The 27,687-nt window shown below is 34.9% G+C and overlaps 1 protein-coding gene across 2 annotated transcripts in view; it reads left to right on the top strand.

Annotated features, from left to right (window-relative positions):
* Positions 1-27,687, top strand: part of CCDC178 (coiled-coil domain containing 178) — a 442,343-nt gene that overhangs the window by 379,744 nt on the left and 34,912 nt on the right. For both annotated transcript variants that reach the window (XM_004742898.3, XM_004742897.3), the window contains one exon: positions 22,040-22,174. In XM_004742898.3, coding sequence (XP_004742955.1) covers positions 22,040-22,174 — 135 coding nt within the window. The remainder of the gene's footprint in view (positions 1-22,039; positions 22,175-27,687) is intronic.

The raw sequence follows: 27,687 nt of genomic DNA, 5'->3' as shown, positions 1-27,687 counted from the left end.
CTAGCAGGTTTGGAGTGGAGTCTTTTGGATTTTCCATATAAAGTATTATATCATCTGCAAAGAGTGATTGATTTCTTCTTTGCTGATTTGGATGCATTTAATTTCTTTGTGTTGTCTGATTGCTGAGGCTAGAACTTCTAGTACTATGTTGAATAGGAGTAGTAATAAGGAACATCCCTACTGTGTTCCTGACCTTAGCAGAAAAGCTCTCAGTTTTTCTCCATTGAGGATGATATTCACTGTGAGTTTTTCATAGATGGCTTTGATGATATTGAGGTATGAACCCTCTATCCCTACATTTTGAAGACTTTTGATCAAGAAAGGATGCTGTACTTTGTCAAATGCTTTTTCAGCATCTATTGAGCATATCATATGGTTCTTGTTCTTTCTTTCATTAAAGTATTGTATCACATCGATTCATTTGTGGATGTTGAACCAACCTTGCATCACAGGAATAAATCCCCCTTGGTCATGGTGAATAATCCTTTTAGTGTACTGTTGGAATCTATTGGCTAGTATTTTGATGAGAATTATCACATCCATGTTCATTAAGGATATTGGTCTATAATTCTCCTTTTTGGCAGGGTCTTTGTCTGGTTTTGGGATCAAGGTAATGCTGGTCTCATAAAAGGAGTTTGGAAGTTTTCCTTCCATTTCTATTCTTTGGAACAGTTTCAGGAGAATAGATATTAATTCTTCTGTAAATATTTGGTAGAATTCCCCTGAGAAGCCCTCTGGCCCTGGGCTTTTGTTTGTTTGGAGATTTTTGATGACTGCTTCAATCTCCTTATTGGTTATTGGTGTGTTCAAGTTTCCTATTTCTTCTTGGTTCAGTTTTTGTAGTTTATAAGTCTCTAGGAAAGCATCCATTTCTTCTAGATTGTCAAATTTGCTGGCATATAGTTGCTCATGATATGTTCTTATAATTGTTTGTATTTCTTGGTGTTGGTTGTGATCTCTCCTCTTTCATTCATGATTTTATTTTCTTTGGGTCCTTTCTCTTTTCTTTTTGATAAGTTTGGCTAGGGGTTTATCAATCTCTTATTAATTCATTTGAAGAATCAGCTCTTAGTTTCACTGATCTGTTCTACTGTTCTTTTGGTTTCTCTTTCATTGATTTCTGCTCTGATCTTTATGATTTCTTCTCTCCTGCTGGGTTTAGGTTTTCTTTGCTGTTCTTTCTCCAGCTCCTTCAGGTGTAGGGTTAGGTTGTGCACTTGAGACCTTTCTTGTTTCTTGAGAAAGGCTTGTATGACTGTATACTTTCCTTTCAGGACTGCCTTTGCTGTGTACCATAGATATTGAACAGTTGTTTTCAGTTTCATTTGTTTCCATGAACTTCTTCAATTCTTCTTTAATTTCCTGTTGACCCATTCATTCTTTAGTAGGATGCTTTTTAGCCTCAATGTATTTGGGTTCTTTCCAACTTTCCTCTTGTGATTAAGTTCTAGCTTCAGAGCATTGTGGTCTGAATATACGCAGGGAATAATCCCAATCCTTTGGTACTGGTTGAGGCCTGATTTGTGACCCAGGATGTGATCTGTTCTGGAGAATGTTCCATGTGACCTAGAGAAGAATGTGTATCCTGTTCCTTTGGGATGGAATGTTCTGAATATATCTGTGATATCCATCTGGTCTAGTGTATCATTTAAGGCCTTTATTCCCTTGTTGATCTTTTGCTTGGATGATCTGTCCATTTCAGTGAGGGGGGTGTTAAAGTCCCTTACTATTATTGTATTATTGTCAATGTGTTTCTTTGATTTTGTTATTAATTGGATTATGTAGTTGTCTTGCTCCCATGTTAGGGGCATAGGTATTTAAAATTGTTAGATCTTCTTGTTAGACAGACCCTTTAAGTATGATATAGTGTCCTTCCTCATTTCTTATTATCGTCTTTGGCTAAAATCTAATTTATTTGATATAAGGATTGCCACCCCAAGCTTTCTTTTGATGTCCATGGTAAATTGTTTTCCGCCCCCTCACTTTAAATCTGGAGGTGTCTTTGGGCCTTAAATGGGTTTCTTGTAGACAGTATTTTGATGGGTTTTGGTTTTTTATCCATTCTGATACCCTGTGTCTTTTTGTTGGGGGCATTAGCCCATTTACATTCAGGGTAATTATTGAAAAATATTAATTTAGTGCCATTGTATTGCCTGTAAGGTGACTGTTACTGTATATTGTCTCTGTTCCTTCTAGTCTACTACTTTGAGGCTCTCTCTTTGCTTAGAGGACCCCTTTCAATATTTCCTGTAGGCCTGGTTTGGTGTTTGCAAATTCTTTTAATCTTTGTTTGTCCTGGAAGCTTTTTATCTCTCCTTCTGTTTTCAGTCATAGTCTAGCTGGATATAGTATTCTTGGCTGCATACTCTGAATTTGGTACTCTGAATATATCATGCCAGTTCTGCCAGGTCTCTGTGGATAAGTCTGCTGCCTATCTAATATTTCTGCCATTGTACATTACAGACTTCTTGTCCTGAGCTGCTTTCAGGATTTTCTCTTGCCACTAAGACTTGTAAGTTTTACTATTAGATGATGGGATGTGGACCTATTTTTATTGATTTGGGGGAGTTCTTTGTGCCTCCTAGATTTTGATGCTTGTTCTCTTTGCCATATTAAAGAAATTCCCTACTGTAATTCACTCCAATATACCTTCTGCCCCTCTCTCTCTTCTTCTTCTGGGATCCCAATTATTCGAATATTATTTCATCTTATGTTATCACTTTTCTTTCGAATTCTCTCCTCATGATCCAGTAGTTGTTTGTCTCTCTTTTGCTCATCTTCTTTATTCTCCATCATTTGGTATTCTATATCACTAATTCTCTCTTCTGCCTCATTTATCCTAGCAGTAAGAGCCTCCATTTTTTATCGCACCTCATTAATAGCTTTTTTTATTACAACTTGGTTAGATTTTAGTTCTTTTATTTCTCCTGAAAGAGATTTTATTTCTCCAGAAATTCTGCAGTATTATTTTATTTCTCCAGAAATTTCTGCAGTATCTTCCATGCTTTTTTCAACCCTAGCTAGCACCTTGAGAATCATCGTTTTGAACTCTAGTTCTGACATATTACCTAGGTCCATATTGATTAGGTCTCTAGCCATCAGCATTGCCTCTTGTTCTTTTTTTTTTTTTTTTAAGATTTTATTTATTTTACAGAGACCACAAGTAGGTAGAGAGGCAGACAGAGAAAGGGGGGAAACAGGCTCCCAGCTGAGCAGAGAGCCTGACGTGGGGCCTGGTGCCAGGACCTTGAGATCACGACCTGAGTGGAAGGCAGAGGCCTTAACCCACTGAGCGACCAGGCGCCCTTGTTCTTTTTTTTTTTTAGGTGAGTTTTCCCGCCTTGTCCTATCATCCAGTTAAGTATATACGAACAAGAGAATTAAATACTAAAAAGATGACAACGACCCCAGAAAAATGTACTCTAACGAAATCAGAAGAGATCCAAAACTGGGGAGAGAAGAAAGGGGAGAAAAAGAAATAAAAAATAAAAAAACAAAAAATAAAACAGATACACACACACACACACACACACACATTAGACCAGTGAATAGAACAGAGCCACCCACTTGATTTGGGGTATATTTTGCTCTCTTAGAAGAAACTACCTCCCAAAATTTTAAAGAAAGAAAAACATATATATATACAGAAATCAGGGTAAACACAATGAAGAGATGGAATATAACTCTAAAGATGAAAATTAAAAAGAATTCTAAAAAATGAATTGGTAAGATAAATTGGTTACAAAAAAAAAAAAAAAGAGGAGGGAATCTGCTTAGGCTGGAGACTAGAACAAAACCATGTGCTCGATTAGGGTATATTTTAATCTATTAGAAGAAATTGTATCCCAAATTTTTTTAGGAAAAAAAATTCTATGTGTACAAAAAATAAGGTTAAATACAATGAAGGGATAAAATATGACTATAAGAATGAAGGTTTAAAAAATTGTTTTGTTTTGTTTTGTTTTTTAGAAAGGTATAGTTAAGATAAACTAGTTTAAAAAACGTTAAAAGAGGAAAGAGATTTTATTTCTCTTGAGGTGTAAGCTACTTCTGGTGAAAATGTTCTGAAGAAAAGGAGAGGCAAGATGGCAGAGGAGTAGCAGACTGAAATGACATCAGATCCCAGGAGTTCAGGTATCAAACCATTCTGATTACCCACAAACTCAACAGGAGATAGAAGAGAAGAAGAGCAGCAAATCTAGGAACAGAAAATCTACCACTTTCTGAAATGTAGGATGTGCAGAGAAGTGAATCTGAAGTGACGGGAAGATAGACCATGAAGGAGGGGCCGGATCCCAGCAAGTGGTGGAGCAGCGGAGCACAATCAGAACTTTCAGAATTCTGCTCCACTGAGGGACATCACTCAGAGACTAAGCGGGGGTGGAGTCCTCGCAGGGACAGTGTGATCTCAGGTCCCATAGGGTCACAGAAAGATCAGGAGTGTCTGAGTGTGGCAGCGCTGTCAGGTATCAGAGCTGGGAAGCCAACTACAGAGACAGAGCTGAAGAGTGAGCTTTTAGATTGGGGTTACTTTAAACAGTGATCCAAGGCAGAGTTGGGACACTGCTCTTCAAGCAGGGACCACACAAGTGGCACATCCGGGGAGGCTCCCCTTCCTCCCCCAGGACGAGCAGGGCAAGAATCTGCTGGGTTTGGAGACTCCAAATGGGACTGTGTGCCACAGATAGAAACTCTCAGTCACAGGTTGGGTGAGCTTGGAGTGCGGCCAGAGACCAGGGAGACAGGAATGCCTGACTGCTTATCTCTGAGGGCATGCTGAGGACTGGGCCCCGAGTTCTTGGCTCCTCTGGGCCAGAGAGTGGGAAGCTGCCATTTTCATTCCCGTCCTCCAAAGTGGTACAGAAATTGTTCAGGGAACAAAAGCTCTGAGAGCGAACCTGAGCAGATTACTTAGCCTGGTCCCTGGCAAGGGTGGTGCAATTCCACCTTGGGCAAAGACATTTGAGAATCATTGCAACAGGCATCTCGCTCAGAAGATCAGCAAGAACATTCAGCCAAGACCAAGCTCACTGATCAAAGAGAACAGCAGAATTCCAGAGCCAGGGGAAAGCAATGTATAGAATTCATGGCTTTTTCCCCATTATACTTTAGTCCTGCAAAGTTAAATTTGTTTTTTAAAAGATTTAACTTATCTATTTGACAGACAGAGATCACAAGTAGGCAGAGAGGCAGGCAGAGAGAGGAGGAAGCAGGCTCCCTGCCGAGCAGAGAGCCCAATGCAGGGCTTGATCCCAGTTCCCTGGGATCACCATCTGAGCCGAGGCAGAGGCCTTAACCCATTGAGCCACGCAGGCGCCCCTTAAATTTTTTTTTTTCTTATTCACACTGTTATTACCTTAAAGTTTAGTGGACTTATACATTATGCACTTATTCCTATCTTCCATCTGTTTCGCAATGTTCACTTCACTTTTGCTGCCCATTACCTCATGCTTCTTCTTTGCATCCTGATCACCTTCTGGGACATCTCAAATTCTTTACATGTGCTAATTTTGTGATTTGGATTTTTTCTCAGTCATTTCCTATCTCAGCTTTATTGTCAAACCATTTCCTCTGAGGAAGCCATCTCTAATGAGATGCTGTTACCTTGCAAAATGTGTGAATTCATTTTAGCTTATTGATATTAATGATTGCTTTCTGACTCAACTATTTATTTGATAATGTCTTACCCAAAATGTAGCACTAAATTTTTAAATAAGGCAGTATTAGGAGAAACTCCATGGAGGGGGGGGTAATTAAATAAGTAAATTAATTAAATACAAGCCCAGCAACAAACTGGGTCAGTTTGCCTTTCAAAGTCACCAGATTAAGTTTTTTCAAATCTTTCTTTCTTTCAAGTAAATGTGTACAACTGTGTTTTGTTTATTCTGCTTGATATAAGTGAGAATAATGTGAAGTCTTTGCTAGTAAAAACCCTTCTGAACTTTTTTTACAAACTGCTTGTGAATGGCCCTTACTTATAAAATAATGAACTCCATAAAATTGAGATTTTCAGCTATAAATATAAGATTCATTTAACAGGAATAAAGTAGGGAGAGACTTTAAGATTAACTTTTAACTCCTTCTTATACTAGTTGGAGAGACTTGGACAGTTGTCCTGCCTGACACTTGCTTCATTTGGTTAACTCCTGTTGAACTTGGCTATCGTATCACTTCTATCAGGAATCTTCCAGCTTATGCAGAAGTTTTTAGGCATTCCTTCTCTGAGATTCTATAGTCCACTGTTCACAGTCATCTCCTACTTTTGTCTATTTACATAAAGGATATATTTAGATCCTATGTGCCTCTGAGCCACATTGAAGATAGGAAGTAACTAGCCCACTGGATCCTGGATGCAAAATACAGGCTCTGACACAAAATTTTTGGTTTGTTTTTTTTTTTAAGATTTTATTTATCTGTTTATTTGATAGAGAGAGAGACAGCAAGAGAGGGAACATAAGCAGGGTGAGTGGGAAAGGGAAAAGCAGGTTTCCTGCTGAGTAGGGAGCCTAATGCAGGACTCAACCCCAGGACCCTGGGATCATGACCTAAGCCGAAGGCAGACGCTTAACGATTGAGCCACCCCGGCACCCAAAATTTTGGTTTTTCAATGAAAGTTTGCTTTATGAATGAATAGTAGTAGCTACACTGACTTATGCCCCAAAATGTTGTCAGTCTAAATGAGAGTAATACAGTATTTCTGTGTTGTAAAGTACTATAAACATGTAGGACATGATTATCAGTTGAGAACACATACCTGAATGTAAGTATATATCTGTGTCTAAATATAATAGGAATTAATTCACAAAAATAATATTAATTTGAAATTTATAATAAATACAGACTAGAAAGCTATATCTGTACACACTGTGACAAAATGTTGAAGAAAATAATAAACTTCACAGAGATACATTAAACTACTTTGTAGAGCAAACTACTCTTTAGACTATGAAGTCTCAGTTTTTATAAGTATACCTCTTCGCTAGTCACTGATTTTCTTGCCTCTTCGTTATTCTGCATTTGTCAGAGCCTCCATTTAAAAGCAATGTTTAGGGGCACCTGGGAATGCTGTGCGCTATGCATCTGCCTTTGGATTAGTTCATGATCCAGTATCTTGAAATATTTTATAACTCCCACTATTAGACAACTTAGTATATTTTGCCTTAATTATTTATTAATTTTATCCTTTAAAGCCAAAATGATAACTTTGATAATAGAGGTAGAGAGTCTATGGTGAGGAGGAAACAAAGGATCCAACTGAAAAATACTTAAAAGTTAGAATTAATAGAACCTTAACTAGGTTATGATGAAATGTGAGTGAGGGAAGTGAACCTAGCTCTAAGGCTTTTGTTTTTTATGGCATAATGGAGAGTGGCATCTCATTCTAAATCACAGGACAATAGGAAGGGAAAGCAGGTAAGATGAGAAGTTTCCAGATCCAGTGGTTTCATCATCTTTGGGATATGACCTTGAGGTGTCATTGGGTAGATAAGGGAAAATGTCCAGAAGTTAATGATAAAAATCATTCAGGGTTAGGGGTGTCTGTTTTGCAGATAAAATTTAAGAGACATTATTGTTTGGGCTATAGTTTAAATTATGGGAGTACATGAGTTCATTCAGACTATATAGGAGGTAATTAGGGGCAGACCTTAGGAAATGATGTTTAGTGGTTGAAAAGGAGCAAATATGACTGAAAAGAAAGTTTGGAAATAGAAGCAAATCAAGAATAAAATCAGAGAAGGAAAGATGTCCAAGAAATAATAAGATATTGATACCAAAGCTAAAGACACCACACATAGACACACACACACACACACACACACCCCTGCACACAAACTACTATGGGCCAGTATTCCTAATGAACATAGATACAAAAATCCCCAACAAAATTAGCAAACCACATTCAACATTACATTAAAAAGATCTTTCACTATGATGAAGTGGTATTTATTCCAGAGTTGCAAAAATGTTTCAGTATTTGTAGATCAATCAATGTGACATACCACATCAGCAAAATAAAGAATAAAAATCATATGATGATCTCAGTAGATGCAGAAAAAGCAGTTGACAAAATTCAACATCCACTCATATTAAAACTCTCAACAAAGCAGGTAGAGAAGGAAATTACCTCAAAATAATAAAGGCCATAGGAAAAACCCATGGCTAACATGATACCCAGTGGGGAAAATAAACTTGTCACTTTTTTTTAACATAGTACTGGAAATCCTACCCACAGATAAGAAAAAGAAATAAAATATACCCATATTGGTAAGGAAGAAGTTAAACTGTCACTACTTGTAGGGGCATGATACCATATATAGAAAATCCTAAAGACTGCAGCAAAAACTACGAGAAATAAGATGTAAATTCAGTAAAGTTTCAGGATACAAAATTAATACTCAGAATTTAGTAGCATTTCTATATACTAGTAAAGAAATGGCAGAAGGAATAAATTTACATTTACTCTTGCACCAAAAAGAATAAAATACTTAGGAGTAAACTTAATCAAGAAGGTGAAAGACCTGTCCTGTGAAAACTATAGAACAATAATGAAAGAAATTTAAGATGACACAAACAGATGAAAAGATATTCTGTGCCCATTTATTGGAATTATTAATATTGATAAAATATCCATATTACCAAAAGCAGTCTATTGATTCAGTACAACTCATTTCAAAACCCAATAGCATTTTTCACAGAACTAGGACAAATATTACTAAAATTTATGTGGAATTCCAAAAGACCCTAATAACCAAAGCAATCTTAAGAAAGAAAAACAAAGATGAAGTTATCACAATTCTAGATTTTAAGATACATTACAGAGTTGTAATAATCAAAATAGTATGACACTGGCATAAAAATAGACACATAGGTCAACGAAATGAGATAGAGAGTCAGAAATAAACCCACACTTGTATAGTAAATTAATCTATGACAAAGGAGGTAAGAATATACAATGTGGAAAAGAAAGTCTCTTTAAGAAATGATGTTGAGAAACCTGGACAGCTTCTTGCAAAAGAATGACACTGTACTACTTTCTAATACTACACACAAAAATAAACTCAAAATAGATTAAAGCCATTAATGCGAGACCTAAAATCATAAATACCCTAGAAGAGAACATGAGCCATAATTTCTTTGACATCAACTGTAGCAATATTTTTATAGATATGTCTCCCAAGGCAAGGGAAATAAAAGCAAAAATAAACTAATGATACTACACAAAAATAAAAAGGTTTTGCACAAGAAAGGAAACCATCAACAAAACAAAAAGGCAACCTACTGAATGAGAGAAGGTATTTGTAAATAATATATCTGATAAGAGGTTATATCCAAAATACATAAAGAACTTGTACAACTCAGCACCAGAAACAATCCAATTAAAAAATGAACAGAGGACCTGAATAGGCACTTTTTTCAGATGGCCAACAGATACATGAAAAGATATTTAATATTACTAATCACCAGGGAAGTGCAAATCAAAACTACAATGAGATATCACCCTACACCTGTCAGAATGGCTAAAATAAAAAAGACAAGAAATAAGTGTTGCCAAAGATATGGAGAAAAAGAAACTCTTGGGCACTACTTATTGGTGGGATTGTAAATTGGTACAGACACTGCAGAAAAAAGTATGGAGGTTCTTTAAAAATTTAAAATTAGAAATACCATATGATCTAATAATTCCGTTACTGAGTATTTACTGAAAGAAAATGAAAACACTAATTTGAGAAGACTTATCAACCCCTATATTTACTGCAGCATTATTTGTAATAGCCAAAATATGGAGGCAACATAACTGTCCATTGATAGACAAATGGATGAAGAAGATATATACACAATGGAGTATTGTACAGCTGTACCAATTTTAGTATATGTGCTGCCGAAGCGAGCACATGTACAGCTATTAAAAAGGGATGTGACCTTGCCATTTGTGACAGCATGGATAGACCTAAAGGGTATTATGCTAAGTGAAATAAACCAGTCAAAGAAAGACACAGAGAAATACAATATGATTTCACTTATGTGGAATCTAAAATGTAAAAGAAATGAATAAACAAAACAAAAAGCAGAATCAGACCTATAAATACAGAGAACAAACTGATAGTTTGCTAGAGGGAAGAATGGTAGGGGACAAGCAGAATGGATGAAGGGAACTGGGAGACACAAGCTTCCGGTTATGGAATGAGTAAGTGATAGGAATAAAAGGTACAGCAGAGGGAATTAGGTCAATATTGTAATAGCATTGTATGGAGACAGATGGTAGCTGCGCTTGTGGTGAGCACAGCATAACATATAGAGATGGTAAAGCACAATGCTGTGCACCTGAAACTAATGTAACATTGTGTGTCGTCTATACTCAAAAAAAAAAAAAAAAAAAAAAAAGTTTTTTAAGTTGTTAGTTTCAGCCATATCAGATGCTGCAGGTGATCCTTGCTAGAGCCATTTCAGTGAAGTGGTAGGAGAGTTTGGAACGTGAAGGAGCTGAAGAAATGAAAAGACGAAAGGAGACAAGAGCCTTCCAAAATCTTCTTGAGAACCAGAAATGCCAAGTGGCTACAAATTTTACTGACAATCCATTTAATATACACTTCTTCCTTCAATGAGTTGATTAAGGTTCAAATGACACTATTAACCAAAATCACACAGCATACTAGTACCTGCATCTTCTTGTGTTTTCACATATCCATGGTTCATCCACTACTTATCATCCAAAATTTCCACAATTCAGCAGAACATCAGTAATTTTCTTACTGTGATTAATTTATATTAATTATTGTCACCATTCTTTCCATATCTTTGGGTATCTTGGAATTTAGTTCATAGTGTTTAATAGAATGAGGTTAGTAACTTACTCTTAAAAGGCACTACTTTATTATTATATGTTTTTGATCATATTTGTTGTAATCTGAGTTCAGTTAGATGTTCTTATTCAAGCCAACAAGTAGACTAGCATCTATGGCAAATTCCACTATTTTGCAGATTTTTTTCTTATTGTTGAAATCCTTCTAGCGCCCTAAATAATACTAGAGAAGTAACAAGAAGCTAACACAAGAATGAGGTCATAAGACTGTAGCATTTTAGATGTAAATCATAAAGGAGTTCATATTCACCCCATCTCTGATTTCTTACAGCTATACACTAGTTTCTTTCTGCTTCCAGGCCCTGCCTCATTGCATGATTGTGTTTCATATTTTCTTTACACTTTCAGTTGAATTTTTGCAAGTAGTTTAAAATAAGTTCAGAAACATTTATGTTTACTTGTGTGTAATAGAAGTCAAGATACTGGGGATATTTATAATGGACCTGATGCCTTTAAAATAGAAAAATACTATATTTCTTCCTGTGAATTCTAAATAAACCAGGGAGCTCTATAATTAATCATTTTTGATATAATGTTTTTATTGTGAATTAGTTTCAGGTAAATGTGATTTTTAAAGTATTACTTTAATTCATTTACATCAGAATAAGTGGGTGGGTTGCACAAGATTATAAAGATATATTGTGGACACTCATCAAAGAAAATTGTTCAACCACCACTTGAAAACCAGTTTATAGCATTCGTTTGACCACATTTTAAAATCAAGGGATTTCATGACTGTTGGAAAAATGACAGCAGGCAAGGAGGTGGGTACCTAAAGAATATGTTCATCTCTAAAGCACAGTGACAGCATAACCTTTGTTTTTAGTCTTTATGTAATTCCATTTGCAACTTTTTAAAAACAGCTAATTTTTCATTTTAGCAATGTTAGTTTTTTCTTATGAAAATAATTTCTACTACAGAATTTTGAAAATTGTTTTATTCTTGATTTAACATCTTTTTTAAACCACAGAGAACAATAATTTTAGAATTAAGAATAGTTTTGAGGATGCCTGGGTGTCTCAGTGGGTTAAGCCTCTGCCTTTGGCTCAGGTCATGGTCTCAGGGTCCTGGGATCGAGCCCCCTCTGCTCAGCAGGGAACCTGCTTCCCCCTCCCTCTCTACCTGCCTCCCTGCCTAATTGTGATCTCTGTCTGTCAAATAAATAAATAAAATCTTAAAAAAAGAATAGTTTTGAGCTCTTCATAGGATTTGTCTGTGAAGTTTAGTCATTTATTTTTTTTAATTCAGTCATTTAAATAAAAAAATTAAATTGTCTTTATGATTTTTAAATGAAAAATTCGATAGAATATTTCACCAGATATCTGTGAAACTAAGAAGTCTGTGATTTTTGCACCATATTACTATTAAATACATAAAAATTAGATTAGTTGTTAGGTGCTATGTCACAGTATGTGTTATAATTATAATATACATGAAAGAAATACATGTGCATATTCATATAAAGGGATAGATGTGATCTTTAACTATGAACTATTAACTACAAGACTTAGTAGTATTCATTATAGTTCAAGTTGCTTTCTTTCATGCCATTGGCATTTTTATATTTTATCTGAGGTCCAAATGCAGAATCTTGAAATGTATTATTGTTTGTATCATTAGAATAAAAGAGTAGTTCTTTATTAATTTTTAAAGGCCAGCTCTAGTTTTGGGAATGCATGTGAGTCTTTTTTTTTTTTTTTTCAAATATACCTAAGCAGTTGACAAAAGATATTTCCAGAAATGAGCTATGTGATCTTTAACACCAGGCTGTGGAACAGATTTGATAATAAATATCTCATTACTTTTGAGATTTGTATATTGTACATGTGTAGCTTGGTAACTGAGTTCTATAAAAAGATCAGAATTAACTGGATTTTGTATATCTGTCATTTCTGCCGTGCCAAAAATCTGTGGAGTAGTTTGTAATTGCCATTGTTTGGGTTATTACGATAAACAGAGCTGATAAGGCTTATGCTATTTGCCTTGTGAGCTGCATTCATTTCACATCACTCTGTTGAATTAAAATTGCGTGCACATATCTTTGCTTATCAGTTTTATTTATCTGTCAGAGAGAAAGAAAGCATGTTTCCACCATATAAAACCTTATAACAAGCAGGTCAGAAATTATAATCATTATTCTAATATTCTAGTGCAAATGAATGACTGTATGTGTATTTCTGTTATCTATCATTTAAAATCTATTCCTATAGGAAAATATTGTTACTTTTTCCAAGTGCCCTTTTTCATATTTTGTCAAAGCTTATCATTTTAATTGGATTACCCAAGGTACAAGTGCAGATCTGCAGAATATAGCATGTTTTTTCTCTCCTTTGTCAAATATGTATAATTTTTCCTTAGAGATGCTCCTACAGTCTTACTATTTGCTTGGCAATGTTTCTAGATAGAAAATACAAGTTGATTGTGTGAAATGCTTTCATTTTCTCCCATGGTAGAAGTTCTTCATGGTATTTCTATTCTTAGGCTCACCTATGAAATTCCCAAGCTCACTAGTGGTCACCTCAGATGAACTTTCAAAGTTTCAGATATCTGTGATAAGTTAAATACACAGGTACTTCCTTCACAAATTCTGTAACCTCTGACAATTGTCACACTTTGTCTTCACTATATGCCCACTTCAGTTTTCACTCCAGTGTACTGGGGAGTGATCTGGACTTCAAGAATTTGGGATGCTCCCCATCCTTGGTGTTTGTCCTACATATTACTTATTTTTAATGTTTTAAAGATTTTTATTAACATATAATGTATTATTAGCCCCAGGGGTACAGGTCTGTGAATCGCCAGGTTTACATACTTCATAGCACTCACCATAGCACATACATGTCCTACATATTACTTTGATGAGAGTTGTTTATTGCTGTGATCCTATGAATTTCCTGTTTGAAAATTATATCCAGTGGATTTTTCATGTATGCAGGACAATTCTGTGTTCTTTTGAACTGTTACCCAGTTTTTTATAGAGATGTTTTTCCTCAAAAAAGTACAAATAAAGTACTGTTTTACAATCTGTCTCATACATTCAAATCTTCAGCAGTTGTTTTCATGTTCCAGTGATGGGAAAATGATTATTCATGGACGAAGAGCTTTGTCCATGAACTATCAGGCCTGCCAGTATTACCTTTGTGTTTTAAGGGACTTTTGTGTTTTCAGTATTAACTGGCCTTTGTTTTCTGGCAAAACAATTTATAGTTCATTCTCAGATAACTATACATATGGTATTTGTATTTTAATTAAAAAGACTGTTGTTATGTCTGATTCTTATAAGCAGAAATTCATTATAAGGACACTTTTCATTTCCTTGAAATGTTCCCTTTCTTTTTTTTCCAGGGCTCTTAAATTGCAAAAGCCACTTAAATTATGTGCTTTGGGGAGTTAATTTTTGGCACCATATGTCTCTAAAAATGATTTAATTTTATCTAAAGCGTGTTTGTAATGATATTTATATTCTGTAATACACAGAGACAATATAAGGAATTTTTTAAAAAGAAAAAAGTCTAGTCTACTATTGTTCAACACAGTAACATATCTAAAGTTGCAAAAATATCTATTTATTTTGATTAATGTATTTTTAATACCTGAGCTATGTTGTTGCCTTTTAACCATTTGACTTAACCAAGTGTCTTTACGAAATCAACTTGACTAACACAAAAATGTTACTGCTATTATTCTTATTAGGGACCTGATCTTATGAATTGAGAATGTTAGAAAACTTAAGCTACAAAAAAGGACTAACTTTAGTCTAAGGACTAATTTAAAGGCTAATAAACAACTTTCTCCAAAGCTCTATCAATCATTTTACATATTTTTATGCTTTTTTAAATGGATGTGCCATCAATTCTCACCTAATTCTAGCAAATTCAAATTCTTGTGTAAGTAGACTACATAGATCTATCTTCAATTTAGTATGAAATAAGTTATAAAGTTACTAACCAACAACTGCTTTTATTATGTGAGCAGGATGAGGGGAAATACAAAAAAATGTAGGCAATTTAAGAAGCAAAAAGTGGTAATTAATTTCTTGATTTAAACTTCTTTAATATTTTGGATAGCTCTTTTATTATAGGTAAGATCATGCTTAGTGGATACATAACAAAAGTCTTGGGGCGCCTGGGTGGCTCAGTGGGTTAAGCCTCTGCCTTTAGGTCTGGTCATGATCTCAAGGTCATGATCTCAAGGTCATGATCTCAAGGTCATGGGATCGAGCTCTGCGTCAGGCTCTCTGCTCAGCGGGGAGCCTGCTTCCCCCTCTCTCTCTGCCTGCTGCCCTGCTTACTTGTGATCTCTCTCTCTACCAAATAAATAAATAAAATCTTTAGAAAAAAAGGTCTTGTACACAAGAAGCCTTTTTTATATTTTAGCAGATGGTCAAATGTAGTAGGTTTTTTAAAGCTAGATTATAGTAAATTCTCTAAAACTAAATAATCCTTGACCACAAAATATGGAGGATGCTTTGACAAAGCTAGGTTAAGCTTGCAGAGTTGTCTTTTTTAATGAAACAACTAAACATAGAGTAAGTTACAGAGTTATATATAAGGTACATGTAACTTTTATGATAAATTTCTATGTACCTTTATCAGCTTTGTAAATATCAACATTTGCATATTTGCATATTTGCTTGGTCTATGATTAGACCAATATGAATACACTCAAAAGCCTCTGTCTGCCTATTCCCAATATTATTTCCCTCCTCTTTTCTGAGTTAGCCACTAGGTATTTATCAATTCTGCCCATATTTTTACTAATTGTAATTTTATCAATTATTAATTTTATTAATTTTAAATGTAAACTTAATTTTCATATTATATATAAATGTACTGTATGTATCACATGCAATATTAGTGGATTTATTTTAAACTCTAGGCTTTAGGATATCAACATACTATGTATTTTTTTTATTACTCAAGTGTAAACAGATTGTTCCCACATTTTCACCATTGCAAGCAATGCTGTAAGTGAACATTATTTCATGTTTCCTTAGGAACATACTAAAATTGTTATTCAAGAGCACTATCTCTGACTTCGAAATGTGTTAGATACCTGGAAATCTCATTAAGACACCAATTTTGGGGCTCCAGAGTTTCCGTTTCAGTAGATCAGAATAACTCTATTTCTAACAAGTTCTGTTGTGACAGTGATCCTACTGATCTGGAGGACTGCTGGTCTAGAATATGTAGGTTTAAGTATAATTGCTAGATCAAAGGGGAGCTACATCTCCAAATTTAATACGTAACGTCTGATTGCTCCCCAGAGTCTTTGTGTCAAATTATATGTCAAATTCAAACAATGTATGAGAGTTCAGTTTTTCCACAGCTTACCAAGAATTGGTATGGACAGGTTTTTGTAATAATTGCCAATGAGTGTAAATCATCTTTATTTGTGCTCTACTATTAAGGTTAAAAATGTTTTCTTTTTTATTAAGTGTTCAACAACTCCGTTGTGTATAACACCCAGTGCTCATAACAACACATACCCTCCTTAATACCCATCACCAGCTCCCCATCTCTCCACCTCCCTCCCTCTGTAACCCTCAGTTTGTTCCCGGAATCCAGAGTCCCTCATGGTTTGTCTCCCTCTCTGATTTCTTCCCATTCAGTTTTCCCTCCATTCCCCTATGGTCCTCTGTGCTATTCCTTATATTCCACATATGAGTGAAACCATATGATAATTGTCTTTCTCTGCTTGACTTTATTTCACTTAGCATAATCTTCTCCAGTTGCATTCATGTGGATGCAAATGGTAGGTATTCATCCTTTCTGATGGCTGAGTAATATTCCATTGTATATATGAACCACATCTTTTCAAATGTTTATAAATAAAATAGCTTTCTTGTCATGTGAATTGTCTATGTGTATTATTTGCCCATTTTTTCTGGTATATTGTTTGTATTTTTCCTTATTGATTTATAGGGGTTCTTTCTATGTTAAGGAAATTAATTCATGTTGGCTATGTGTTTGTATCTTCTCTAAACCTCTGGTTAATTTTGTTACTCTGCTTAAATTTAAATTGTAAAAAATTCAGCATGATTACATTTGCCAGTTCTTTCCCCTAGAATGTATTATTTTAGTATTTTATTTAAAACAGCTTCCCCTTCTAAAGATTAGTTTTAAATATAGCTTTTCTCAATTCTGTTTACCTAGGTTTTATGTTAGTGTATATTCTAAGTTAAGGATCTAACTTTATTTTAGACACTTATAGAGAGAAAAACAGTTATGCTATCCTTTCTCCACTAATTTAAGTGCTGTGTCATACTTCAAACTTAAATATTTTATATGAATGTTTTGTTCATCTGTCTTTTCTGACCAAATGCTTATCCATTCCAATGTTGGCATTACTGTTAGTTCCTACATCTGTATATATTGTATGTCGGGTTTTTTTTAGCTTGTTCTTCTATTTCACAATCGTCTTAGCTACTCTCAATCCCTTATTCTTCCATATGAGCTTTAGATCAAGTTTTATGAAACCTGAGGAGATTGTAGACTACTTTGTGAAAAACTGACCTGCCCATAACATTCTTTTTACATATGTGGACAGGTTATACCTCTCCATTTATTTAGTTATTACTTTATATTTTTAATATTTTTTTAACTTTCTCTATATATTTCTCTACATATTCTTTACTGGATTGAAACCTAGATATCTTACATTTTGTATAGTGATTATTAATGGTATTTTAGAATCATGATTCAAAATTAGTTATAATTATTTTTTTAATTCTTTTTCAGTGCTCATGTTGTAGGCAAAAAAAAGTTCCTAAACTCTATCATTACCTCCTATTGTTGATTTGTAGAACCTCTTTAATTTTTTGTGTAGACATTCTTCCTCTTATACCTATCTTCTTTCATTTTCTTATTGTTTGGCAGTATCTGCAGTAAAATTTGGAAAAGAGGTACTGATTCCTGATAGCCTTTCTGCATTTTTCCTAACTTTATGGGAATGTTTCCCAAGTATCTGTATTTACTAAAATATTTGTTCAAAGTTGTGGGTTTATACCTTTATCAGGTTAAAGAAACTTTCTTCTGTTCCTATTCCTAGTTTGCTAAGATAATTTTTTCATTGCTGATTGTTTTCATTCTGTGTTTATTCATATCGACTTCTCTTGGGGATGATTATTTTTTCTTTGATATATTGATGTATTACATGAAAATATTTGCTGATAATGAACCATTTTTTAAATTTCTGGAACTATTAAATTATAGTTCCTTTACGCTGTCTTCAATTAATGAGCTCCTAGATGGTACAAACTACATTCTATCAATCAATAAGTATTTATTAATCACTCTCTTATTACTAATAAATCATTCTCAGCTTCAGTCTTAAACCAAACAGTGAATTAGGAGATCACTTTTGCTTTACATTCAGCAAATATGGATAGTAAATTATTTCCTTGCTAGGCAAAGAGAGAAGAAAGAAAGAGTTTAAAATCTATCATTAAATATTGTGGCAAAAAAAAAAAGTCTCCAATTTAGCAGCTTAAGCTAATAAACATTTATTTTCTCACAAAGTTTCTGAAAGACAAGAACTGGGAGCTGCATGGATGGGTGATTTGGCTCATAGTCTCCTACAAGGTTGCAATCAAGTTGGTCAGGGTGGCAGTCATCTGAAGAGACTGGAGAATCTGCTTTCAAGATCACTCACAGGGCTCTGTTGGCAAAATGAAGTTTCAATTCCTTACCATGTGGGTCTTTCACAGAGCTGCTTATATGACATGGAAGCTGGTTATTCCCAGATCAAAATACCTGAGAGAATTAGAGAGAGAGAAAACCCAAAACAGAAGCCTTGGAGTTTGTGTGTGAGTGGGTGTGTGTTTGTAAGTGCCTACTATCTGCCCTGTTCTGTTCTTTACAAGACAGCAAGTCCAGCCTACACTCAAAGGGAGGATTATCCAATAATTTAACAGTTTATTTTTAAATTTACATCTATGAACACTGTTTTTCTCTAACAGTAAATGACAAATGTACTTCAACTCTATATTACCCCATTCTTCACCGTGTCCCCATTATCTCTTTTACACTAGGATAATAAGGCTTTATTTTTGTGTCTTCCATAATGTAAATCACACAACTGTATACTCCAACCTAGCCACAGAAAATACCTGAAAATTGATACTTTGAAAGTTCGAATACTTTGAAAGTTCTAATTTCAATGCTGAGAACATGAATGGTGTAAGATAATATTTCCGTGTTAATTTGATTATGGCTGGGCCTACAAAATTGAGGGCACTGAAGTTGAGGATCTTTTTTTCAGAATGACTCTTTTCCTGTTCCAATATGCTCCTTCTGAGTTTTCTAGGAGACTGTATCCATTCTCTTCCAAAATTCTTGTAATATGTACTGGAGACTAAGCAGCAACCCAGTTACTCCATCAGCGGCTCTAAATTTCATCCTTACTTCGTAAGTGCACAGCAAGTCCTTACAGTGCCTTTACATAACCCCATCCAGTGTGTTTGTATCCCTTAACTGTTCTTTTTTGTTTCTCTAACACCACTCTCTCATCTCACCTTATGTTCCCTAAAAACGGAAGGAGAGAGCGGGAATATAATCAATCAGAAAGAAATTATTACATTTCAAAACACAATCCTTGAAGAGTTTCATTTCAGAATTACTAGGTTAATTGAAGTGGGTGATATCAAAAATTGTTCCAGTTCCTTTGACTTTCCAACCTAAATTCTATGACTTTTCCACAACTGAATCCTCTCTCTTCAGTTTCCCCTTCACATATTTCTGTGTCTCTTACATTCACTTGGCTTATCTTTTTCTTCTCTCATTAACTTGCAAGTTCTTGAATGTCTTCCTTGCTTCTTTGCTTTGCCACTAAAATTTTACCAGTTCACTTTATTGAGTTAATTTCAGTATTTATTGAGTGATTACTGTCTACTAACATCTTAAACTTGGGCTTTTATCATAACCATTTTCTTAAAATAGTTGTCATCATGTTCAAATCAGCTATCATTTCTAACACCTTAAATATTTTTCCATATATATTTTTTATTGATCATCTCATTGTCTTTAATGTGGATATGTATGTGCATATATGTGACTTTTATTGGATGTTGATTCTCTCTACGAATTCCTTCTTTTTTTTTTTTTTTTTTCTGTCCCAGTTCTTTTTTCAGGAGCCTATTAGATTTAAATTCAAAAATTAAAAAAAAAAAAAACACTTTTGAAATATTACTCTTTTTTAGTTGATACATAAGGAGCTTCTTTGCTTAAGTAGCTTAACACATGTGTATGAACTAATCTAAGACCTTTGTAGCTACCTCAAGTTAGAATTCAGAAAACTGCACAAAATAGATTTACTGTATACAGCTGTTTCTCCTCATGTAAGATGTGGATATGGGTACCATTACTTCTCAGTTCACTTTGGTTAATGAGTTCCCACTTGTAAAACCTTTCACATGTTGAGAGCTCCTACTTTAGAAAAATTACCTTCAGTTTAAGGAATTCTAAAACTCATCTTCCTCTTATTTGCCCTTGTCATATCCGTAGATATCATAATAATGGTGTAATGCATAGACTAAAGTGTATTAACTTCTTAGTGAGTCTTTTAAGATATAGAATATGCTCCTGCAGTGGCTGTCATGGGGGAAATTATTTTAATACTATATTTGAATATTTACTTATTTTAATTTTATATTTCAGTATTATATTTAGACTATTAAATATCACAGAAAATGATTTAATAATGACAGATTGTCTCTTCAAAAAGTGAATTAATCTTGAATTCAATAGCCTAAATTATCTGAAATGTCCTTAATTCCAGGTAATGTATTAATGTATTTCAGCATTAGCAAGCTGAAAATCGAATAGTGTTCAAGGTTATTCTTTTTTCACAAGTTAACCAAGAATAGTGGTTTCATTATTCTTTTTTTTTTTTATTATGGGCTTGCATAAATACCTCTATGTTGCTTATTTCAGTGGATCAAAATAATGATTATAAACAATTCACATAAAATACCAGGTGACTATTTTTAAAACTTGTTTTTAGGTAAGCTGTTTTATTGAAATATGCTTCCAGAAAGTTCATAAGTCATCCATGCACAGTCTGCTGAGCTTTTGCATAGGATCCCTTACATGTAACCAGTACCCAGAGCAATAAATAAAACATTAAAAAATCATACTTCTTTAACACTTTTATTCTGTTGTGAAGGCATCTGATATGAAATTTTTGGTGTTTATTTTTCATTCTAGAAAATATACTAAGAGGAAGTCAACATGAACAACTATCCATATTACCAATAAAAAGAGGTTTCAGTGACATTATATTTTAATATGGCTTTTGTCATTAATTTTTACGAAGTTTATGTCTTCAAAAATAACCTAATTATAATGATTCTTGATGGTGTGGCTATGTTAACTGTTGAGGGGCACATGTTCATTGTCTGGGTGAAGCTTCTACCATGTTTGTTGTTGTTTGGTTTTATATCAAATATCCAAAATGTATAGAATGCCTCATAAGAGAAGTCTTTTTCTATGAAGATGCAATATTAAATGTCTCACCTCTAAACATTGTATCCACGGTACCTTAGTGCAGTGAGATGTTTCTATGTCACACAGTCAGAGGGAGGTAGATTAATAGGGAGTTCTTGCTGGAAATCTCTTCCCTGTTATTGTTCTCCCTCAGCAGTTGATGGCTAAGTTAATTCTCTTTAGTTTTGTCATGCTCTAAAGCACACATTACCAAGCAATGGTAAGCTTTATGAGAAAAAAAAAGAAGCAATGGTGTCCATCAAACTCTCAAAGTTGCATTTTTAAACTTTGGCTTGACCTGATGTGCCATTCAAAAAAGCTTCAAAAGATTATTTTTTTTAAAGAAAGGTTCAATATGTCCCGAGGCTATCGGTTTTGAGTTAAACTGGGTGAAGTAGAAATATTTTACTCATCAGCTTTGCAGTCACAGAGTTTGCCTCAGCTAGAACAAAACTGCTGAGGCATTTAGAGAAAATTAACCCCCCATCCTGGCGGCCAGATGTGACTGGTTTCTGATGAATGCACATGAGTGGGCTGAAAAATCAAGAGACTGTGAAATTCCTGTCAGGTCCGTACAGTGCAGAATGGGCTATTGACTGCTTTCTATATTTCCCTCCATCATTCTTCTTGAACACTGCCATTAATTTCCTCTCCTACTCTGACTTGTGTTTTTCCCCCTCCCTCTTCCCTTCAGCTCTGTCAGCTGCAAAGAAGGATACACAAGGTGTGGCAGAAGCACTTCAAACTCGTGGTCCTCTACAGCCAGATGAGGCTGGCCAAGTTCCAGACAGACTCTCAAGAGAGTATTCAGAAAATATTAGCTGTGCAGGTAGGTGATTGCAGGGAAGTAGGAAAGATCATTCTGATCTAGATTGAAAAGCAAATGATGGGTAGTGTGATGAAGCATTAAAACCATATCCCATCAGAGTTTTATAAATTTTTAACCTCTTTAATAAACTGGAATTGCATGAAGGATGAATTCAGTCAGTTAGCATATATACCGTGCATACTTTGGGGGAAAAGGGAGATTGAACTTATTTTTCACAAACCTCAAAACAGATTTTTATAAACACATTTGGTATAAATATATATTTTCAAATCTTCAGGCTTTGCAGATGCTGTTCAGCTGTTTAAGAGATATTGTCAACAGTTGCCTTGTGTTGCTTTTGTGTGAAATCTACTTCAGTGAAAATGACACTTATGTTTATTTTATTTTACTGTTTTCTTTCCCCTTCCATTTCGAAGGAGGCTTGTCCTCCTAAGGAGATTTGGAGATAACTTTATTTAAAAATAAGCAAGTTGGGTTTAGAATATAATTGTGGTTCCATAAAAAAATAAATAAATAAATAAAATGAGGAAGCCAGATGTATGTGAAATTTTATTGTTTGTCTCTGTAAAAACTTTTAGTGGATCAGTTGTCTTTAAGACTGATCTATTTTAGAAACCCATATTAGCTATGTAAAGACTATTTAGGGAAACTTACATTTTTTAGATTAATATTTCGTTATTTGAAATGTTATACTATGCATAAAACATGATTTCCCAAAGGAAAACAACACCCATCTTGTTCTATTAAAAAGCAAAAAATACAAGTACCTGTTCTATAAAATAAAATGCACATGCTCTTTAAAACCATAATCTTCATTAACCTGTAGCATAAACAACGCATGCTGAACCTAAACAAACCAAATCTTTTTCTAAAATTTTAATTACATGCGCATTTCATTAAAAAGATGCATCATTTGCCTTAATCAAAGGATTTTGTAAAATACTTTCAAAGCTATTTCAAATTTCATTTTTACTGGTGGCTATTTTTGCTCTTTTCCTCTGAGGATGTATATATGTAATATATATATATTTATATATCTTATACATCTATATCTCCCATAAGAAGTACATATATAAGGTATATGTACTTAATATAAGGATTCCACTGATAATAGATCATAACAAAATTTTTAAATAATAGAAATTTAAAGTTTTGAAAAGGTAAAGCTTAAATGTGTAGATTGAATAGATATTCATATATAAACTTGAGTATAAACTACAATTGCAGTAATTTTGAAGGCAGGAGGTTGTTTTTTGTTTTTTGTTTTTTTCCTTAAAAGTCTGTTAACAGATAGTACATTAAAAATTATGGAGTTCCTATAACTTGTGATTCCCTTTTAAATATTCCAAGGTAAATTGCATGTTCTATTTATTATTTTAGAAAAATCTCATACTTCTGCCCAAGTGTAAGCATTCTTAAATAATAAATTTAAATTAGGATATATTTTGTAAATTAGAGTATGTTTTGAAATATTGAAATATTGAAAATGTCAGTAGAAACTGAATATTGATAAAGTGAACTCTCAGTCCATAACCTACAGTAATCCTATTCTAACTTTTTATTAGAAACTCACCAATGCATTTTTTTTTACTAAATTTGATTTTAAATTACTTATTTTTATGGCAGTTATGTGAAGAGTTAGAAATTGTAAGATAGTATCAGTAAAAAGATTAAGCTACTCTGATTCTAGAGACACAGTAACAAGACTGGGTTGTATTTGAGGAACTTGAGAAACATAATTTAGTGGATTCTTATCTAATGGGGATGACTTCAATTTAGAATATTTCAACTTTGGCTTTTAGTAGAAACATTGAAACATAATTATCAGGATCTTGCTATAAAACTATAGAAACGTGGGCAATCCTCGAAAACTCAGCTTCTAAACCTTCAGCATGGTACACAATGACTGTCATGACCCAGTTCCTGCTAACCTTCCCAGCTTTATCTGTCTGCAGATTAGTTCCTTAAAGTCTATATCAGCTGCTCCAAAATTCCTCTAGTATGAAACCTCTTATTTAACTCCTTCTTCCTTTCCTGTGCCTATACTTTTATCTCTTTCTGTTATACTCTTATCTTACCTATTAAACAAACATCTCTACAAAATCCTTCCTGAGAACCTTCCTTTTCTCTACCTCCCACTCTACTCTGTACATATCACCAAACCACAGTTGTATTTTCAGCACCTTACTCCTTCTACTTCTTGCTATGCTTTTCTTTCTAGAAAATTCTAAGCTCCTTTGGGGCTGTACATCATCAGTGAAATTAGTTCAGTTCTTGCTCAGTTCATTTTTAGTGTGTATGATAGGAAGGCCATTAAGGGTTTCTAAAAGTTTCCCATGACTATCTTGTTTTCACTTATTATATCAACATTTTTTTAGGTTTTATTTATTTATTTGAGAGAGAGGGAGCATGAGCAGGGAGGGGGCAGAGGGAGAAGCAGAATTCTGTTGAGCACAGATCCTGATACTGGGGTCAATCCCAGGACCCTGTGATCATGACCTCAGCCGAAGGCAGACACTTAACCAACTGAACCACACAGACACACCTCAAATTTTTTTAAATGAAAACATGATAGAGTGATTTAGTATGTTGCAGAATGGGTCTGCAGGTATGAGTCTCTACACTTTGACTTAACATGACTAAAAATTGCTTAATAGACCAGACGCTATTGCTCTCTGTTTTCATATGATTTAGTAGCATGTCAATACTATGGAATCTAATGTTTTATATTTTGAAGGTAGTGTTAAAATGATGCCATAGATATTAGTGAATTATTAAAAAAAGATATTAGTAAATTATTTGATGAGAAAATCATCTGATGAATCTTTAAAAAAGAAGTTGTATATTGTTTTGAACTGTTATTGAACAAAATCAATTCAAAATAAACATTAAGCAGAAAAAGGAAACTTTGTTTCACCCTTGGCCTTGAAGCAATTGCAGGACTATCCAAAAACAAACAAACAAACACAACACAGAATACTAACCACTATACGATCACGGCGAGCTACCGGGACGCCACCAAAAACAAACAAACAAACAAAAAACCCATAATTTGTAAATCCACAGATGGCAAAAAAACAGGTAAGCCACATAAGCTTTTGAATAACATAATCAAACAGAAACTGGTAAAATGAAAAATAACTAGAATAATTAAATAACTAGAATGTTTTGTCTTGTTAAAGGAGATGATAGTCCCATTGCACTTTTTCAAGAGTAGAGTATAGGGGTGCCTGGTGGCTCAGTGGGTTAAGCCGCTGCCTTCAGCTCAGGTCATGATCTCAGGGTCCTGGGATCGAGTCCCGCATCGGGCTCTCTGCTCAGCGGGGAGCCTGCTTCCTCCTCTCTCTCTCTGCCTCTCTGCCTACTTGTAATCTCTCTCTGTCAAATAAATAAATAAAATCTTAAAAAAAAAAAGTAGAGTATATCTGCAGAATTTTATAAAGGTTTAGGAAGTGTAATTTAAGGACCAAATTGGTATACTAGAATGCAGCAATGTAATAAAAAACAGGAAGAAGGAGAAATATACAAATTTAGAATGCTTCATTGTAAAATGGAAAGACTTTGGGTAGAAGGACAAACATCTAAGGAACTAAGTGAAGGTTGGAAACACCTGGACCCATGATGGAAGAAACAAGATGGTGGGTTTGGACTCAGTAGGAAAACATTTGCTCTCCAACACACACTGCTGATGCTCAAGCAGAAACACTGCAGTGGCTGAGGGAAAGCAAACTGGCTAAGAGTCAGTCCAGAGAGCACCTTCTTAGTTTGCACTCCTGGAATGTTCACCTAACCTCCTTGCACAGACATTTGTGTGTGGTCTGTATGTCCTCACCCACTAGAATGTGAGCCTTCTCCATTGAAGCATTTCTTATTTGTTCATCTTTATCCTCCTGGCACCAACTATAGTTTTTAATATGTAAGTGCTAAAAAATATTTGTTGAGTGAACTGATTATTGTGTGAATTGGTGAAATGATTTATTAAGATTTAATGTGATCACCTCAAAGGTCTTTCAAGCTCAAGATGCCTACATGTCTGTATGTCAATAAAGAAAAGATTCTCTAGGTGCTTTGCCAAGAATTTTGATGACACAGAAGTAAGGTCTTAGTCATTTCATACCTTTGTGCATGCACACACACAAACACACACACACACACACACAATACATATAGGGACAGACCAATTTCTTATTTCTAGAAGACAGCTACACAAATTTTAAAAAGCCAGAAAAACACAAGATAAAAACTTAAAAATACTTGTTTGGAGACTGGAAGGATGGCGGAGTAGGAGGACCCTATGCTCTTCTTGTCTCACAGATATGACTAGATAACATTCACATCAGCAGGAATAACCCAAAAATCAACCTGAAGACTGGCAGAACAAACTCCACAACTAAAGGTGGAGAAAAGGCCACATCAAAGAAGATAGGGTGAAGATGAGGTTTGGGAGTGAATCAGACAAGACTGTGACTGTCAGCAGTGGGAAGAGAGCTCATGGTGTGCAGAAGAGCAAAAAGCAGACTAACACTGGAAAGCCCTCACAGGGAAGATAAATCCCCATAACATATGGCTTTAAAAGTAAGAAGGGCTGAATCTTGCGAGTTTGTACAACTACTAGTACTTAAAACATGGGATTTTAAAAATCGGTGGGTTTGGCTCTGGAAAGGACTGAAAGGCATTAAGCAATAGAGTCCCTACCCTTAAAGCGACAACATGGACAAAAGCCCGTGGAGATACAGTATGGAAGCAGAAGTTTGAAAAATAACAGGGGCATACAGGAGGGAAAGTTACTTACTCATTTCAGAGCATGGACAGAGAGGCAGTGATCACAGGGAGACCCCTCAGGAGCAGAGAAGCTTAAAGCACCATTTCCCTTCCCCTCCTCTAAGTATAAACACAGGGCCACCTGAGCAGGCCCACAAGGTGCCAACACTCCCTGCCTAACTTGCTTACAGCAAGTCCTGTTCCCAGCATTTCTGTGTGTTCACCTTCCTCAACACTGTTGCCTCAGTCCAGGTGCTAAAAGTCTCCTCCCCCAGAAGACCAGCACAAGCCCCACCAACACCTCATCTCCCAACTTAATCATTTTATGGGACCTTGGTTTCAGTGGCCGCAGTGACAGTGGCGACAAGCCTCATTTCATAAGCAAACAAGTGCATACCTTGTTAAAATGCACCCCACCCAGCTAGTGACTGAACATGACCCACAACAGGCAAAGAGAGCCTCTGTACATGACTGGACTAAGGAAAAGTTGGCTAGGGCACAATAGCAGGGCAGATACAACACACATAGGAGACACTCCCTGAACTGTCATATCCTGGGGAACAAAGGGCATTGCACTGCAGGGAACTACAGGATGGCTTCTTTGTAAAGCCATTGCATTCAAGAGCAAAAGATGTAGCTGACTCATCTAACACAAAGAAACAGAAACAGAGAAGTAGACAAAATAATGAGACAGAGGAATATGTCCCAAAGGAGAGAATCATAAAAAACCACAAGAGAACTAAGCAAAATGG

This window comes from Mustela putorius, unplaced genomic scaffold, assembly GCF_011764305.1.
Source record: "Mustela putorius furo isolate JIRA1106 unplaced genomic scaffold, ASM1176430v1.1 tig00003858_pilon_pilon_pilon, whole genome shotgun sequence".
In the NCBI taxonomy this organism is placed as follows: domain Eukaryota; kingdom Metazoa; phylum Chordata; class Mammalia; order Carnivora; family Mustelidae; genus Mustela; species Mustela putorius.
This window is presented reverse-complemented; position numbering and strand designations above follow the sequence as displayed.